This window comes from Thermobia domestica, chromosome 11, assembly GCF_964235325.1.
Source record: "Thermobia domestica chromosome 11, izTheDome1.hap1.1, whole genome shotgun sequence".
Lineage (NCBI taxonomy): Eukaryota > Metazoa > Arthropoda > Insecta > Zygentoma > Lepismatidae > Thermobia > Thermobia domestica.
The window spans coordinates 250440127-250459381 of NC_137464.1; the positions used below are offsets into that span (position 1 = coordinate 250440127).

Sequence of the window (19255 nt, forward strand, 5' to 3'; positions counted from 1 at the left end):
CTTGTATGTTTACTAATCAAAGACGCGGACCCTGTTTTTTGTTTACGGTGTAAGCAGGGGTTCTCAGCTCTTTAATTGCTTTCATTTTTGTGGCTTCTACTGGGAGTGTCCAGCAATCCAATATAAAGGTCATCTTCTGGTCTTCTCACAACCAGAGTTGGGAGGGTTCACATGTAAGTAATAGTATTATTTATATGTTTAAATGACAATTTTATTGTTATTCAGCTTGCTTTCGTGGTTTCTTTATTTTGTTTGAGTCAAATTTTATAATGTGTCTTTTATTCTTGGGGCCGCGGTGGCTCAGTGGTAGAGCATTCACCTCTGGTGCTTGGGGTCCCGGCTCCCGCCAACTCAACTTTGTGATGGACAAACACCGTGTGCGTGGGTTTTCTCCCGTTTCCTCCCACTTTCTTCATTCCACCATTTCATTCATTACGCATCATCACCGTCTCCTTTATCCTAACCGGCATAATCGTCGGACGTAAAACTCAAAGATTTCATTTCCTTTTTCTTTTCATCTTATTTTAGAATTCCAAACTATGGTATGCTTATAGGACGGTTATTCCCAGTCTATCAGTTTATCCCACACCTATGTGTACAGGCAGTGGCGGATCTAAGGGAGGGGATATAGGGGCTATAGCTCCCCATTGACGCTCAGGTTTACACTGGATAAAATGGGCTTGAATCCTGCTTTACACTGGATAAAACCTCAAACTATGGTTTAGCCCCTCCCTTGATCATGTCCTGGATCCGCCACTGTGTACAGGTATAAGAGCAGAAACAGCAAAAGACATGGGCGCCTGTAGGATATTTCACAGGCGGGGCAAAAGTACGCAGTCCCTTGCATAGGCGCTGACTTGAAGAAAATATTGGGCAAACGATAAATAAATATCTATCAACTGCTTGATGAAGGCCCCCTTCCCTCCCCCATATCTTGGTCCACTACTCCGCTGCGAAATTCACGACCTAATCAAATTCGTTTAAACGCATTATACAAAAGGCTTAAACAAATTCAAGTTCAAAATTTGAGAACTTCACTGCAACTTTGCGCACCACATTGATCTTTACTTTTCATATCAATGCTGCCAGTGTGTTGATTGAAGCCTCAGTGCGCTATTAAAAGCGCCGTTTTGGAAACATCATTTTCTATCGAATAAGAAGGCTATTTCTAATATTGAATTAAAGCCACGACGAAGTATTGCTGCTCTTTGCTAATTCTTCCTCGACTGGATTATATTGGAGAGATGAGGACCCCATCTATAAATATTGGGGGGCCGAAAGTGTCCTTCCCCTCCAAAATCGGCGCCTATGGTCTCTTGCTTTTTATTTAAATTTTGAAAAAATAATTTATGGGCTTGTAGCATGGGAAAGGAAAGGACGTGGAAATAAGTCGCTCAGGGGCTGATTAGTATGGTACCATCCCCTTATTTACAACTTAGTTTCAACAAAAAGGCATAGGGTCACATTCAGAGAGATTTTATGTATGATTAACATCATACTAAGCGCTTTGGCTAACGCGTGATTACAATTTCGTTCCGAGAAACGTTTAATTATGTCAAAAGAAGCAAGCCACGACTTTTCTGCAGGGTTGTCCAAAAAATAGGGCCAAGTATAAAAGAACAATCTCTTACTTTTCTCATAATGTATTTGGACAACCCTGCCGAGAAGAAGTAGTGGTTTGCAAATTTCGATATAAGTAGTGGATCAGAAATAGTCGTGAATACGGAAATTATAATCACGCCTTAGCCAAACTCCAGTACAACGCTAATCACACATCAAATCATCTCTGAATATCGTTCAAAAATGTTTAATATTGTGGTGACCACCTAGCATCATGTATTTTTTCCAGCAGATGTTGAAACTGTAAAGAAATATTTTTTTTCATTATTTTAACGTTCCTCGATTATGTCCTTTAGGCTAAGGAAGACGATGGTCAAGGCAAGTGAAAGATGATGGAAGACTTGGTAGAATGAGAATGCAGGAGGAAACGGGAGTATCCCGAGAAACCTACGAACACGATGTTGTCCACCACAAACTTACTTGGCCGGAGATAGAACCAGGGACTCCATACGCAGGAAAAAATCACCAAACTAAGTAACCAAACATAGTGATATTAGAAAGACTACATATAAAATGTTAAAACTTTGGTAGAAAAGATTTTTAAAAATGGATTCATATTGCATTTAATCATAGGCGACGATTTTGGGGGGCAGCACACTTCCCCCCCCAATATCTAAGGGTGGGGTCCTCGCCCCCTTCCTTAATATAATCCAGTCGAAGAAGAATTAACAAAGAGGAGCAAGAATTTCTGTCGTAAACTTCATCATGCCTTTAATTCAATATTAGGAACAGCCTTCTTATTCGATAGAAAACTCCATTTTCAAAATTATGTTTTTAAAAGAGCACTGAAGCTTCAACCAACACTGGCAGCACTCATATATGACAAGTGAAGATCAATGCAGCGTGAATTTTGTAGCGGAGTATCGAACCGAGATCTTGGGAGGGGAGCTTCATCAAGCAATTGATAGAAAAGGGCTGAATATGATGATATATTTATTCATTATTTGGACCCCCCCCCAATATTTTCTTCAAGTTAGCGCCTATGCATTTAATAAAATGACAGAAACGACTGCGTGTGGTAGACAGAAGCGTGACAACTGTTATTACAGTTGGCATATTTCAATCAACTATATTATTCAAAGTATATGTAAAAATCCAAAATTAGACCAGTAATGTAAGGAAGGGGCTGACGTGCTTAAGCTTAGCCCCTCTTACTAAATGATAGGCCTAAATATACGCTGTATATGCTGTATATTCCATTTGTGTTCGTCAATAATACGACTTTTCCTATAATTTATCACAAGCAGGGGTAAAGTGGGGGGAGCGCGGGAGGATATAGTTCCCCGCTTCCAAAAATTATAAATGACGCCCCTCCATTTCCTAAAAATACAATGGGCAAAGATAGGCACGGGGCACGGCGTGACGCCAAGCGTCTCTCTAACTTTTCAGATCCACTTTTACCCCTGATCACAAGTATTGTTCAGTCAAATTTTGACTAATCGGTTATGTACTGAATTATTTTTCTTTTGTGGAAGGGGCTCTTTTTCGTCTGCGCAAGCATCAAACTGTACCGCCCAAGAATGTGTATGTAAGAGTATCAGAAAAGAAACAGTTGCTGAAGTTGTTTAAAAAATATATTAACTTGCTTAGCTGAATTGTTAGCGCACGCGATTTCGTAGTGCTACCCATTTTCTGGTGTTGGCTCATCATTATGAAGAGCTGCGGTAGCTCAGTGGTAGAGCGCTCCCCTGTGGTAGGTAGGGATCCGTGGTTTGACCCAACTTGCACGAAGTGTACCTTGTGATACACAACTACCATTGAATGGCTTTTCTCGTAGTCTGTTAGCTCCCACTTTCTTCATTCCATTATTTGGTTATCATCACTCCCTTAGCCTCCAAGGCATAATCGTTGGTTGTGAAACTGAAAGATTTCATTTCATTTTTCATAATCGTGAGGCAATTGAGGAACTATATGAATTAAGAAATTACGTACTTAGTTCTAGAAAGTCAGAAATAGTGACATCGGAGACTTGATGCACTGACAACGCATCGCCATGTTGAATGTATTACACCCGGCTAAAGTACGGAAGGAGTATAATGTCGTTGTCTTCCCGCGAAAAGTTGTAGTGACTTTCATGGGGAGTTGCCAGCTCGGTTACTTGTGGCTCGCTGAGCGTGGTGATTCGCGGGTGGTGATTGGCTATCTTCTTATCACACCTCTAGTGACGAGCTGGTCCAAGCGTGAAAAGCCAACGATGCTATACCTTCTGGACTTTAGCCCTAGCTCTTCATGGGTTGTAGTGGTAATGAGTTGAGTATTTCTTTGTATCTGTTAACTAATTTCATCAGTGTTTCAAAACTCGTGTAACTACAAAGGATGAAACTTGTCTGTTATCTGTCTCTCCTGCAATTCAGCACACCTCTGTGTACTGAAATAAAACTTAACGTATATGTCCCAAGAGCACATTAAACTCTGCTCAGCCAAACGCCGAAGTTTCAGCCGGTGACGCATGGTCAGTGCATTGGCATCTATAGGGTGGCCCAAAAGTAGGTATACACCCCTGCATCGATCAAGTATAACATTCTAGTTTATGAGTTTATTTGCTTCGGCTGTTTCGAGCTTAAGGTGTAAGTAAAAAGACATTAGGAACAAATAATAAAGAAATTAAATCTATCTGATGGATAACAATAGGAAATGGTATAAAATGCAATGAGTTGATCAGAGTAATGTGTTCCTAGTTTTGGGCTACCCTGTAGTCCTATATACTTGTCTGCACTTCTTTGACATGGCAATTTATTAGCCTCATGATGTTTTTCTTACTCCGCCACTGCTATATTATTTAATACTCTTATTAATACTATTTGATATTCTGTAAGTTCTCTTTTCATATGGGAAATTTAAGTTTTTGTCCATCTATATGCTTTAGTGTTTGATTTCATGTTAAATAGTTTTACGCATTGAGCGCAGAATGACAAAGTATGTACACGGCTATTTCCCTTAAATTTGATTTGATTCAGCAAATCCTTTTGATTTTCTTGTAAAATTGCATATGAAAGAAATCCCAAGCATAACCAGTACCTCTGGCAACCCTAACATGCGGCTGACGTCACTTGCAAACAAGGAAATTAGTTCTAAACTTTGCTGCACGCACAGGTAAATCAAACGAGTTATACTTATTTAATTGTATTTCGGGCGTAAAATGTTCGTTCATTTTAGATATATATATACTATGATGGTTTGTTATTTTGCAGGTGTGGTACTAAAATGTGGTGGCTTTTCAAAGTGCAGTGCGCACTTCTTGTTTTCTCTGTTGAAGGCCTTTCGCAGTTGCCAGACATTTTGGCCGAAGATAACGTTTCGCATAATGTTAACTTTCAGGTGAGAAAAAGGTTGTTGCATATACTTCCTACATGAAGACTACAAGTGTGAATCCATTACTAATCTCATAGGGATTTTTATTTTTGAAGTGATTTACAAGTACTTATCCTCATCTTTGTTACAGAGAGTCCTTTTTTGTGTCAGGAAAGTCATTTTGTATCTTTGATGGAGATCGACATGTTAAAAAAAAAAAAAAGAAAAAAAAAAGAAACTCCTTCGGCGATGGAAAACCGGGTAGGATTCCTGGTGAGAGCTCGTGTGTTTTGGATTCCATGTTAAGCTGTAGCTCCACGTCTCTTATAGACCCACTGCTGAAAGGAACACTATAATCAACCAATTAGAAAAAAAAAGAACAATTAATAGAATATTAAGCTGGATCGCTAGTCACCTTTAGGGTAAAACTTTCTCACTAGATGGCAGAGCTCATTGCGATACATGCGATGTTGCCACATGAGTTACGGATAGAAAAGTGTTTAGACACGGCCGCATTTTATACATGATTTACAACAAAGAGAAATGAGAGCTTGTATTTCCATTTCAATACTGCCTGCTTTAAAATATGAATTAATTATATTCTTTGATCAAAAGTGATTTTTAACTTATGAAACGTTATGTGGATCTCTCAAACTAGATGTCTTTACAGTGCAGATTAAGAATGCCTATACTAATACAAAATCATTACATAAATTTCATCTTTTGGACAAAACAGACTCTCAGTACGCTCAAAAATGATGTTTTATACGCCTAGTTGTAATCCTTGGTGTAAAACTTATCTCTACTTTAGAAACTTAATATATCATGGTTAAAATCCCCTTGTTTTTTGGTCAAAGAGCAACTCAATTTGCATTTAGGGGGAAATCATATTATTTCTATGGTAATATTTTCTTACAAAACGGCAGTTAAACGTTATACATTTGTTTATAATTAGATGCCTCTACGATGCAGATTAAGGATACGTGTACAAATACAAACTCATTACCTAGGTAGATAGAACAAAACATATTCTTAGTAGGTTCAAAAATGTTATTTTATAGGCGAAGTTGCAATCCTTGGAGCAGCTTTACTTTAGGGGCTTAAATATCATGGCTAACATTACAGCCTTTTTTGGGCAAAATTCAACTCAAACTGCATTTAGGGGTAACGAAAACTACTTGCATGGTAAAATTTTCTTTGCAAATTACAAAGATATACGTTTATTTATAACTAGATGTCTCAAAGGTGCAAATTAAAAATAAGTATCCAAATACAAAACCATTAAACAAATCCGATCATTTCAACAAAACAGACTCAGTTCCTTCAAGCGTGGTATTTTGTCAGTTGTATTCCCGTGCAGGTATTATATAAAATGACCAGACGTTCCGTTTTAGTTGGGAGAGTCCCTTTTTCTCAATCGTTGTCTCATTTTCTTGTGATTTTCAAACGGGACACCTAAACGTCCCGTTCTTGAGCAAATATCAATAGTGTCCCGTAATTGTTACTCAAAATATGAATGATCATTTTTTCCTTAAAATGAATGTGTACAGAGTTATTTTGGTAGCAACACTTGTCGGGAATTTTTATGCCGTGCTTGGAACTGGGAATTGAGTATTCCTTTAGATACGCTACACTATCCCCTTTACTTGTATATTCTGTAGTTTGAAAACACTGTTGTGGCGCCCAAAATGCAATATAGGAATTTTACACTTCTTCTCTTCCTAATACGATTCACATGTGTCCCGTTTTTGCAAGTTCAGACTCTGGTCATCGTAGCATTAAACCATTACTCAAGTTCATTCAAGTAGCATGGGCTTCCTATCATTACAGATTTAGCACAAAACATAGTATGAAGAATTTGCACACTTTTGCTGACACCTTGAAGGGAACACGTTTTTGAGAAAATGAACCATGTGTAAAATAGAAACACAAAATGATTAGGCTGTATGTGAAAGATGTGAAGGAACTATATTAGTAGAAAGAACTGTCTCGGGTTCTGAAAGTACATAAATCCAGCATGAAGAATCCAGTCCACTACACCTGGCGCACTAATTCCGTCGTATCCTTTCCACATTTGCTCTCAGCATATTAACTCTTTGTGTTATTTTCCTACCTTCGTTTGCTGATGCTATCTCAGATCTCGCAATTTTATTCCTGGTAATGGTGAAACGAATTCTCTCATCCAGCATAATAGCAAGTGAAAAATCACTATTGAAATTCAAAAATCAAAAATAATAACACCAGTGATGATTTCAGAACATTCTCCCAGAGGGGAATATTAATACATAGAGGAGGGAGGGGGAAGAAAAGTACAAACCATAAATTTCCTACAGTAGTTCCCGCTATAATTCTTACTTGTAGAAGAGTCACAAATATTTATCGAATATGGAAAGGCCGACGAAAATTGTGAAAAACCATTAAAATATTTTACAGTTAAAGTTTATTAATAGAGAGCAAATTTTTAAATTTTAGAAAGTTGGGTTGTCGATATTCCTATATATTTGAACTGACAATTCAAAGGCACACACACACACACAAATACTGGTAACTTACATTGAGTATAAACGAAGATATGACGTAACGAAATTTTGATAATATATAAAAAACTTATACATTATTCTGATCATTCGTACAACTTATAATACTCATGCATACAAGTTGATAAATCTGCACAATAGTTACAAACTTGCATATATTTTAAATAGCATAATATATTAACCCTAGGAATACCAAGGCATTTTTGGGTTACATGAAACACCAACGGCGGGGGGCGGGCTCTGTGGGGCCCACAACTTAAAGGTCATTACGGAAATTAATTTATATTGTCTGATATGAACTTGGGGTATCTAACACATCATATATTTTTTATTCTCTATAATGACTAGGTTTCTAAGTACAGTATTGCCAATTTTATGTGTGTAATTGTTTAAGTTACAATTTTTTTTTATTTACGTCAGTTAGTATGACCTATTTATTTTGTTTCTATAGGAAAAGTATCATACACATCAATAGAATATAGTACAGTGTACTGTGTGCGCAAAGGCGACTTCTGATCGCATTTTGGTGGTGGTACGGTACAATGGGGTGGAATGGGAAAGAGTAGGCTATATTTCAGTATTCCAATGAATTCAGGGTTAACCTTTTAGTTTCCATCCCGGTAATCCTTGGAAAAGGCGAAATTCCATTGTACATATATATATATATAGGTACATACAGAGTCTTCCAAAAGTCCTGCAAAAAAGTAAAAAGCTGTAACTTTGAAAGTACTACTTACAATTTTGTATTTTGTTTGTAATGTTTAGTGGAAATTTTTGTTGACAGCAATGAGCGGATGTAAACGTTGACGTCATAACCGTAAATCATGTGATAAAGATGGCGTCTATTCAAGAGAAAGCACAGTGTGTGGTGTGGTTTTGTGAGTTAAAGTCTAGTGTTTTGGTAAGAAGAAAATTCTGACAAAAATATCAGAAACAACCACCTGCAGTATCAAGTATCAAGAGATGGTACGATAACTTTCTAGTTACCGGAAGTGTCTTGGACTTGCCTCGTAGCGGAAGGCCAACAACCAGTGTTGATGTGATTCAGTCCGTGCAGGAAAGCGTGTTGCGAAGTCCAAAGAAATCGTTGAAACGCAGATCCTTGGAGCTGCGAGTGCCAATGACAACGCTACACAATATCGTTCGTAAGAAAACAAAGGCAAAGCATTACAAGTTGAAACTGCTCGCGCCGTGCCGTGTGGACTTTGTGGTGGACAAACATCGTGTTCGTGGGTTTTCTCGGGGTTCTCCCGTTTCCTCCCACTTTCTTCATTCCACCATTTCATTCATTTCTTATCCTCACCGTCTCTTTTAGCCTAGCTGGCATAATCGTGGGACGTAAAACTTAAAGATTTTTACAAGTTGAAATTTGTACAGGAATTGATGGAAGGAGACTATGACACAAGAAGTGTCCTGATCAGTTTCTTGATCTGATGTTTGCACGGTTAAACAGTGATCCAGGGCTTCTTTCAACGCTGCTGTTTTCAGATGAATCCACGTTTCATGTGTCTGGTAAGGTAAACCGACACAATTGTAGAATCTGGGGAATTGAGAATCCACACGAATTTGAGACACATGGTCGTGATTCTCCAAAGTTAAATGTGTGGTGTGCCGTTTCAATGAAACACTGCATTGGACCTTTCTTCTTTGATGAAGACACGGTGAATGTCGCCAACTACCTCGATATGCTAACAAACTTTCTTGTTCCGGAGCTTCGGAAGTTAGGCATTATCAATGAGGTCCACCTACAACAGGATGGGGCCCCTCTGCATTTTTCTCGAGACGTGCGAGAATTCCTTGATAGCAATTTCCCAACAAATGGATCGGCCGAATCAATTGGCCTGCGAGATCGCCAGATCTCACGCCTTGTGACTACTGGCTTTGGGGACATGTGAAGACAGAAGTTTACAAGCAAAGACCGGAAGATGTTCAGGACCTCCGGAAGAAGATACGTGATGTGATTGGGGGTATTACGGATGAAGCACGTCGAAATGCCATTCTTGGATTCCCGAAAAGACTTCAGCAATGTTTAGATGTATATGGTGCTCAGCTGGAGGTTTGGCGTTGAAAAAATGCTTGGAAACAAAATTTCAGACTTTCTTACAAGTCCACTAAAAGTTTTGTACAAATACAATAAATTGTTACAAAGTAACAGCTTTTTACATTTTTGCAGGACTTTTGGATGACCCTGTATATACGCGAGTGTACACACACACACACACACACTTTTCTTTGCAGACTTTTCTTTCTGCCGACAGAGGATGGGAATTAGCGCTGGTAAAATAATCCATAAGGATACAATCTGAAACATTTTTAACACGAAGGTTCATTTGATATTAAGATAATCAATCAATTTAGGATATCAGACTTTCGCAGTACCCTGCCTTGATTAGTATTTATTGCATTGATATTAAATAACAAGAATGTGAATATTTGGAAATACAAGAAAAGCAAATGGATGAGGTTGCTAGTGGATTAAACACGAAAATAAATGGAAATTATTATCTTACATTAGTAATAATGTGCTATTCTTCATGTTTTGATACTAAGGTTTCACCAAATGACGGCCTGGCACAAGTAGAAAACCTGGCTTCAGCTTCCAGTCAATCTCCATCAGGAAGTCCACCTTGCACATTGCAGTTTCAAGTCGTAAGTATTCAGTAACCATTTTCTAGAACATGTTAATGAACTGCATCAATAAACTTTAAGAGGCGATCCCGTACATCAAAATAAAAAAAGAAAAAAGGTTAGTGAATGCACATGAGGAAAAGTGCATATGTTCGGATTTTTTTATTGGTCAAGTCGGACATGGACCAAAGAACATCCCAGATGCGTTTTGAAACCAGATGGTCAACTTCGTGGTGCCAAGTGGGGGCGGGGCGCTTGACATCAATTTTTTTCTTGGGGCTATTTTCAAAAATTTTTCTGACCCTTAGCTTTCAAGATATCATACTGAAATTTTGCGTACGGATTTTAGACATCTCTAACTATTCATCAAATTTTTTGAGTCCTCTACGTCAATCCGGGCCCCAGCCCGAGTGGCCCAAAGGTTTCAAAAGGGGTATTTTTCTGAAAATTTCTCCCATTTTTCTCTAATTTCCCTTTTCTGTTTATGATATGGGCATGTAATTGGTGCCCTTTGAAAGGTTGCTTTATTCTGAAGAGAATGAGCTATGAACTATGATCCAGGGACAAGTAGTCTTGTTTTAGAATATTTTTTTTACATCTCGTCGTATAAATAAGGAAGATTGGTCGCCTTGAGATTTTCAAAAAACTTTTCCAGCCCTTAGTTTTCAAGATATCACATTGAAATTTTGCCACGTATTGTGTACGTAACTGTGTAATTTTATAGTGATTATGAGATCCCTACGTCAACCCAGGCCTGGGCCAGAGGAGCACAAAAATTAAAAAAAAAAAAAAAACGTTATTTCCGAAAAAAAAAACTTGCGGTTTTTCTCGATTTTCCCATTTCAGGTGTACGTTACGTACCAGTGGTACCGTTGGATAGGTTTTTCTATTGTGAAAAACTTATGTATGAATCATGATCCTACGATAAATAGCAATGAAGCAATACCTGCTTGACTAAAAGTCTAAAATTTACCTCAAAAAGCGGAGATCCTAAAAGGGTTAACTGCCAAAAAAATATTGTTGACTGCGAAAATACTGTTAATTTCGCCAATATTGTTAATCTGTATACCTATATGAGAGAAGTTTGAGAACGAATATTTGAGTATCGTAATTGCAGTGATTTTAACTTTGAGTAACCTCACTACTGCAAGCAGAAAACTCAGAATAATACGGAATTTTTAATTCTTGATATCAATAAATCCAAGAGAGAGTGCGGTAAGTAGATTGAGAGAGAGTAATGAAGCCATACAAACAAGCATATCCATTACCTAAATCAGATATTCATTCATCAACGAGTGTATGCTTAAGAGTCTAAAGAATAATAGTGGGTGGCACAAGGAAACGGAAAATTTTGAACCTCAGAGTTGGCAACACTGTAATGCAAGCAGTTCTTCGGAACCGATGCGTAGTTGTTGTGAACGCGTTGTCATTTATATAGTAATCATGCAGTATTGGAGTGGTGTGGAACGTGCTGTCACTGTGAGAACGTTTTACAAGCTGGGCGATAGTGCGATTGCTTCACAAAGGGTATTTCGACAACATTACCAGCTAGGAAGTTATGGACACAGACTAGAATATACAGACCGCAAACTCAGCGGAAAACTGGAAACTTGGGGACAGTAGCGACTGTAACACGCGACGACGAAACTAACCAGTCAATCTGATGTCACCTACGTGGAAATTTCGAAAGTAACTATTACTCTTCAGCTCCTTTAGTTCCATTTGGGGAACAGATTTTTCTGTTGACGTACTTCGCGGAACTTACAAGGAGAAGGCAGACTTTGGTAAGTGAACTTCGGGGCCATTTTTTGCGAGGTGGTAGTGCACATATAAAGAGTTAATTTTACAAACTGGGAGAGCGCAATGGCCAAAAATAACTGAGAAAAACCGTCTTAAAGTTTTCCACTCGCCGCATATATCATAAGACGCGCAAACTTATCAAGTGACTGCATGGCAGTCTGAGAAGCACCTGAGAGTGAAGTGCAAAGGGTACCTGGTTCGATTCCCATTCGAATCAAACTTTTATTTTTTTTTGCTTCAACTAATAAGTAGCATTTGCAACTATAAGTAAAATATTAATTCACCATAATGTTTATAATGTATTAAAACAATAGAAATTTTCACTCACTTGTAAAATCTTTCAATATTCCATGTTAACTAGGAACAAAATTTAATCTCTTCCGTATATATTATTGTTACCGCAGTCGTTGTGTAAAAGTGTTCTTGAAGCTTCGTGTCTACATCTGTTGACAATGTGCGAATTACAAGGGTAATGAGGGGGAAATCTTCTTTGGTTATAGCAACATCCAGTATTAGCAAAAGGGATTTTCCCCTCAACTCCTTTGTAATTCGCGCACTGTCAACAGATATAGACACGAAGCATCAAGAACATTTATTACACAACGACTGTCGTAACCATAATATAACTCGTGATATCAATATATTTACGGAATAGATTAAATTTTCTTGCTAGTTAACATGGAACATTGAAAGATTTTACAAGTAATTGAACATTTCTATTGTTTTAATACATTATAAACATATGGTGAATGAATATTTTACTTATAGTTACAAATGACTGCTTTATTGCTTGAAGCAAAAAACGAAAATTAAAGTCTGACTTGAATGAGAATCGATCCCGGGATCCTTTGCATTTCCGTCTTAAATTTTTCTCACTCTGCCACGCCGTCACTTGAAAAGTTTGCGCGTCTTAAGACGGTTTTTCTCGGTTATTTTTGGCCATTGCTCTCTCCCAGTTTGTAATATTAACTCTTTAAATGTGCACTACCACCTCGCAAAAAATGGCCCCGAAGTTCACTTACCAAAGTCTCTTCTCCTTGTTACATATTTTCAAAGTGAACTCTTTAAAAGAAAGAAAAATATGTTAATATAAAAAAAAAAGTTGGAAAGGAACATCCAGTCCAGAGTCTGTACAAGAAAAAGTGAATATTAGCTTGTCTGATCTTTCTGCAGTACTATACAACTAACACGGAGATACGAGCAGACGAAAACAATCCGCCGGTTACTATGACAACCCATGACGTCAAGTTCCAAGCCCGATGGCAGCACCATCCACACACGACGACACTGATCCTGCCCACCGAGAGCGTTGCTTGGTTCTTTCGCTGTTCAGACGATCCAAACTGATTTCAATAGCGCATATAGGAAGTTGCTCGTCTGCATGTATTCTAGTATGTGGTTATGGGCGTCTCATCTGCTCCAAGGATGTTATAAAATAGAGGATCTGCTCAAACAACAAAATCGTGAAGCCATACGTCACAGCTTCGCCACACCTACTCTACCTACTCCGCGCCACTAAGATCGCAATGTTTCGAATGAACAATCATGGCTGAAAGGAGAGTAGCCAATCAGACGTGCCGGCTGAGACGATGCTCGATTGTTTTTCGGCTTCATTGAGTTCATATGATGAAGATACATATTGGCAGATCCTCTATTTTATAACATCCTTGATCTGCTCATAGGAAAACAACGTGGGTGCGTAATTTTGAAGAAATTGGTTCAGCCTTGAAATTTGATTTCCATTCCCCGTGATATGCTACATCGAGCATTCCGGAGTTCCCGTAACAGGCAAGTAGAATGTGAACGCTAAAAGGGAGCACATTGTTTTGATGTCATCTTTAAGAAATAAACTGTGACAATTTATAATGAAAACATAAATAGCACACAGTATACATGCACTTTCGTCAATGAAAGATGTTCTTCTCCTGTGTTTATTCGTGCAAATAGTTACTTCAAAATTTCCCGTTTCTCTGCGCCATCTTGTATTATCTATCTAATATATTTTTGTTTGCAGAGATTCACATCTACCAATAAACCAAATGAGAGTATGTGCAAAATTCCGTGGCACTTTGTGTCCTGCTTGAATTCCTAATAGTCCTATTTTTAAATAATTAAATCGAAGCAATGCAGTTTCTAAGCTGCAATTAAATATTCACTAGAGCAACCCACATTATGCTTTATTTTTGTTTAATTATGCTTTATTTTTTCCAAATTATGCTTTATTGTTAATTTCAGTCTTTGTTTTACATTAATCGTGTATAATGTATATTATTTACTATCTATTACATATTCTAAATATCTTGATCTATTTATTAATATTTTGTGCAACCAGTTTATTTCATATTTAACGCACTTTCGACTTAATGAACTTTAAAGAGACATGCTTTACTCGAGTAAGTTTTTTTTATCACTTGTGTGCGCCTTAGAGGTGCATATATACAGAAAGGGAAAGTAAAAGATGCCACCAAAAGTACAGAAAGTGCTCAAGTTCAAGAGCTACACATAACAATATAGTGTGGAGTTCTTGTGTACTATTCGTTGTTGGCGGAAAGTTTTCTTCTTCTTTTCCTTTTTTCTTTTCTCCACTTCAAAGGATTACACCGAAAAGTTAAGAGAAATAACAATAAGCATTTCATTGTTGCATTGTTATGTTCTCAAAGATTTTGCATCGTAAATATTGATTGTACAAAATATTAATACGGTACGTTAAGCATGCAGTTAAACAGAATTTTCCAAGAATTGTGTTATATATATTTTAAATTATGCTTTATTTTCTAAAATTATGCTTTATTATGCTTTTAAAATTCGTTTCTTCCTGCCCCATAGACAACCACAAACATGTCCAAGGTACCAACCATATGTGTAAATTGCTGTTACGTATTTTATGCTTTTGGGTTGCCCTAATAATCACAATTGCCTGCATGCTAGCGCCATCTATTAACATTAAGCAGAAGATAGTTTAGGTAGTGACATCTACTGGCTTGACCGTAGTATTAGTAATCAGCGTTATCAACAGGTTGACATGGTTTTTGTATTATAAAGAGAATTATTATTCTTTTCAGACAAAAAGAGTTCCAGGCCATTGTATAAAGTTGGGAACAAAATCGAACATGAAAGGCTGCTTAGCTGGTGCTTATCTTCAGCCGCTCCACCACGAATGCCTTTGAAGACCAAGTGACTTCTAACAAGACCAAAATGTCTCCCAGACGACTCAATAAAAGGAAAATTATTTTGAAACATCACTAACTCTACAACTGGTTTCGAGTAATACATTTTAGAAAACAAAAGTAATATGCCACAAACTGTTACCTCTTCAGAGTTGTTCCAGATGCTATGCTGATCTCCACATGACGCAATCAGTCACCGTATTTTGTTTATTTATTTCAACTTTGCACAGACAAATTGTTTGTATAATTATTTTTCGCAAAATAAAATATTGTTTATTATTAAATAAGATGTGTGTTTGTTCATAATATTTTCGCCTCTATTAAATAACAAGTATCTACTTCTAACCGAATGTGTTCCTTTTTGTAATAATAATAATAATAATAATAATAATAATAATAATAATAATAATAATAATAATAATAATAATAATAATAATAATAATAATAATAAATAGATTACTTTCACTAGTAGGACAGCTAGGAAGTGAAGGTTATTCCATGTAGCATGGTCTTCCGCCATTTTCTTTGCTTTTAATATATTCAGAGTTATACCTTTTAATATATTCAACCAATTCACGAAAGAGAATCCTCTTTTACCTTCTACCACACCTTTCATCATGTCCATCAGTATCCAATTTCTTCTGAAATAAAGCCCATAGCATATTATTATCCTTTTAAATATATCCAATATTGTTTGGCTCATCTTAATATTTGCCAACACTTTTACATTGCTTTATTTTCTTTCACCTATCTATGATTGGTGAAAGTAAGTTGATAGGAGATCAAAACAAGTTTTTCTCCCCACCAAGATTACGCATTTAGTCTGATAAACGTGAATTTTGTTGTTCACCTTTCTACTGTTAAGTATAAAATGTATATAGATGTAATGATAACTTTCATAATAGTTGGACATATTTTAGAACACTTTAAACATATATATATTGAAAATAAGAGTTACAATACTATATATATATATATATATATATATATATATATATATATATATATATATATATATATATATATATATATATATATATATGAGTTACAAATATACGTCATGAGTGTACCAATCCAATGACAATACGAGGTAGGTTGTAATATGAGCCCCAAAAGTATTTGGTGTGTGAGCCTCAGAAACCTTGGCTGTTGAAAAACAGTTTCGTCTCAGTTAAGAAAAGGGAAACTAAAGCATTAAGATGATCAAGAGCCTAACAACACAAAACTAAAAGAAAGTAGGCAATGAAAAGAAAGTTTCGTAAAGATTCAGATAATTAATCATGTACATAAATCCGATATCGTTTCTAACGAAACTGTCTTAGACACACTAATCGAAGCGGGAGATCCCGGTAATGAAGCAATTTTTCTGACTCGAGGATCTATTTTCGGTAGGTAACTGAGAAGAACTGTGAGTGCAATGTGTTATCTGCGAAACGTGGGCACATAACGACTGCGCTGAATGTGAGAAGGAAGTTTATGCTTGTACCTTTTGAAAATAGACATTAGACAGGAAATATCATAAAACTTGTTAAATCGTTTCGTAGTGATGTTTTCAATGTATTTTAATGGCACTTTTCATTTGATTTATAATGACTTTTTCAATGGTCTTATAAAGAATGAATGGGTTTTCACCTAATTTTTTCCTTCAAGTTTTGTAATGAAACTATGAACAAATTATTTTTATGAATAAATTTGTCATACATTTTCCTAAACTAGTTATTTTATTTATTTTTATGAATATTAAAACAAAAGTTTTCTCTAGAAATTAACTTGCTTTGATTTTAATTTTTTTCATATGTTTTTCAAGTTGCTCAAAGTTGTTTACATGCTAGGAATAGCTTATGAAAATACTGACTTCACTTATTAACAAGATCTACCTGAGTGGAGAATGGTCAAAGGATTTTCTTGATGTTACAATGACTGCATTACCCATGAAAAACGAAGCAAAGAAGTGCAGCGATCACAGAACTATTAACCTGATTTCCCACAATGGAAAGATTATTGCGCGCATACTGAACAAGTGGCTGGAAGGTAAGATAGATGAGATGTTAGAAGAAGATCAATTTGGATCCTGGAAAGGAAAGCACCAGAGTTACGATTGGGTTGACGAGAATTATATTAGAACGAGTTCTTCATGTAAAGGAAGAGTTGTGTTTGTGCTTCATCCACTGGCAAAAAGTTTTTGACCGGGTCAATTGGACCTAACTTACTGAAAATATTTTTAAAAATTGGGGTCAACTGGAGAGACCGACGATGCACTCGAATAAAGGAGAAACAATTGGCGTGGAGATTGGAAGAGGAATCAGCCAAGGATTTTAATGAAGGAAGCATTAATGGGAATTGGAGATTTCAAAATAGGAAAGCAGATCATTAACAAGATCTAGTAGGCAGGTGATACGGTTATTATACCCAGAACCGAAGAAGGATTACAGGAGATGATTGACAAAATAGTTGACACTGGGAAACTATATGGAATGGAAATCAAGCAGGCATTGGACTGTATAGTTCAGAGACTTGGACATTACGGAAGTTAGGAAAGACATATTTAGAGAGCTTCAAAATATAATGTTGGAAGAAGATTGAGAAGATAAAATGTACAGAGATGTTGTTTTAAAACAGACAGGAGAGAAGAGGACGCTTTTAGCAGCACATCCTTCGTAGGAACGCCAATTGCATTGGACACACCTTGCGAAGAAACTGTCTTCTTCATACCGTCATAGAAGCAAAAATGAAAAAAAAAAAAAAAAAAAACGCGAGGAATAGGAAAGAAAAAGAATACAACTGATCGATTATTTGAAAAATAGAAGAAAATATTGGGAGTTAAAAGAGAAAGCTGAAAATCGAGAGAAGTGGAAGAAACATTTCTAGGCTCTAACCTAAATAAAAAATAGTCCCAGGACCTATCAAAAGGCAGGATTCTTACTAATTTATGAAATATTGTAGTTAAAGTTTTCATAAAAGTTGAAGAAAACAATTAAGACTTTTTAAAAGAAAACAAACACAAAATGGGAGCTTATAATGCCTTCTTTATCTCTGTGTGTAACACACTTGGCGTGGTATGATATAAATAAATTCGTTGATAAAGGGTGATTAAAAAAAACCGTTTGATTCCTACGTTTCGCTGTTTCAGCTAGATTTGAATGGGATGTGAGAATTTTGCGCCCGCGAAATTTGCGCCCTTCCACACAAAGAGGGAAAAAAATGTGCCCGCTATATATTTCCACTGGGATGTTTGTGCCCTAGAATTCAACTTGTTTTTGTATCGTGTAAAGTAGGTTCTCCTCACACTTAACCAGGCTTACCGTTTGTCGTTTCAATGATTTTTACTTCATCCGTTATAATATCCCAAACTAAGCGGGAAAAAAATACAATTTTAGTTCACTTAAGGGCAATCCATACGAATACAATTTTTCATTATACTACAATATTTACAATAAAAGTGTAAGTTATTGATGTGTATATATTAATATACTTAATTAAACTATGTGGGTATAATTTAATCTATACAAGGCTGTTTGGCTCTACCCAAATATCTCTATCCAGAATCCTTGCGAGCTGTTTGGCTTTTCAGGACACGAAATGTAGAAAAGTATCGTAAGACAGGGTTACTTTGCACTTCAGGGGTTACTCATTAAAACCGTGAACTGTAAAGAGAAAGTTTCAACTGCCACCGTAAAATAGAACATCTTACTGTATTTGGGTTATAATATTGGCAGTTAACTTCACTTCTGATTACCGGGATTGTTTGTTGTAGAAGTATCGAAAGCAGTCACTGTAAAGGCCGACAAAATTTGAAAGATATCATCTACAAGAATTTTCGTCAAAGCTAAGTCACTTTCGTAGAATACTACTGTGTATAATGGGATTTTGAAACAATAATTGATATTGAAGCGTGAAACGTTTCAGTCATAAAAAAGATAAAACTAGAAGAAAGCGGTTTCAGCCTCTGATCGGTTGTCCAAAGTACAGTAGAGCGTCGATTATCCGAAGTAATTGGGGGACATGGGTGTTCGGAAAACTGGTTTGTTCGGATAATCGAACTGTACATGTTTATTTGCCATGCGCGGAGCGGCACGCCTCAACTCTAAGCTGGCGCAGCTGTTGCTGTGAACAGCTTTGATACTGCCGCTACTTCTACAGCCAGTGCCAAACCGACAGAAGTGTGCTGATTGTTGAAACACAGCGACTGGCGGCTTGGCCGGTCAGCAGCGC

The 19255-nt window shown here is 36.8% G+C and overlaps 1 protein-coding gene across 1 annotated transcript; it reads left to right on the forward strand.

Annotated features, from left to right (window-relative positions):
• The first annotated feature begins 140 nt into the window (after positions 1 to 140).
• On the forward strand, positions 141 to 15330 carry LOC145663797 (uncharacterized). Its single transcript, XM_081729885.1, has 4 exons — positions 141 to 173; positions 4812 to 4938; positions 9999 to 10097; positions 14939 to 15330. Coding segments are annotated over exons 1-4 (333 nt in total). The 5' UTR covers positions 141 to 171; the 3' UTR covers positions 15044 to 15330.
• The last annotated feature ends 3925 nt before the right edge of the window (positions 15331 to 19255 follow it).

What these genes read in the sequence shown, in the direction of transcription:
- LOC145663797 (XM_081729885.1), top strand. An exon ending in CGCATAATGTTAACTTTCAG is followed by an intron (nt 4,939 to 9,998) that starts GTGAGAAAAAGG and finishes TTTGATACTAAG; the next exon opens with GTTTCACCAAATGACGGCCT. An exon ending in GCACATTGCAGTTTCAAGTC is followed by an intron (nt 10,098 to 14,938) that starts GTAAGTATTCAG and finishes TATTCTTTTCAG; the next exon opens with ACAAAAAGAGTTCCAGGCCA.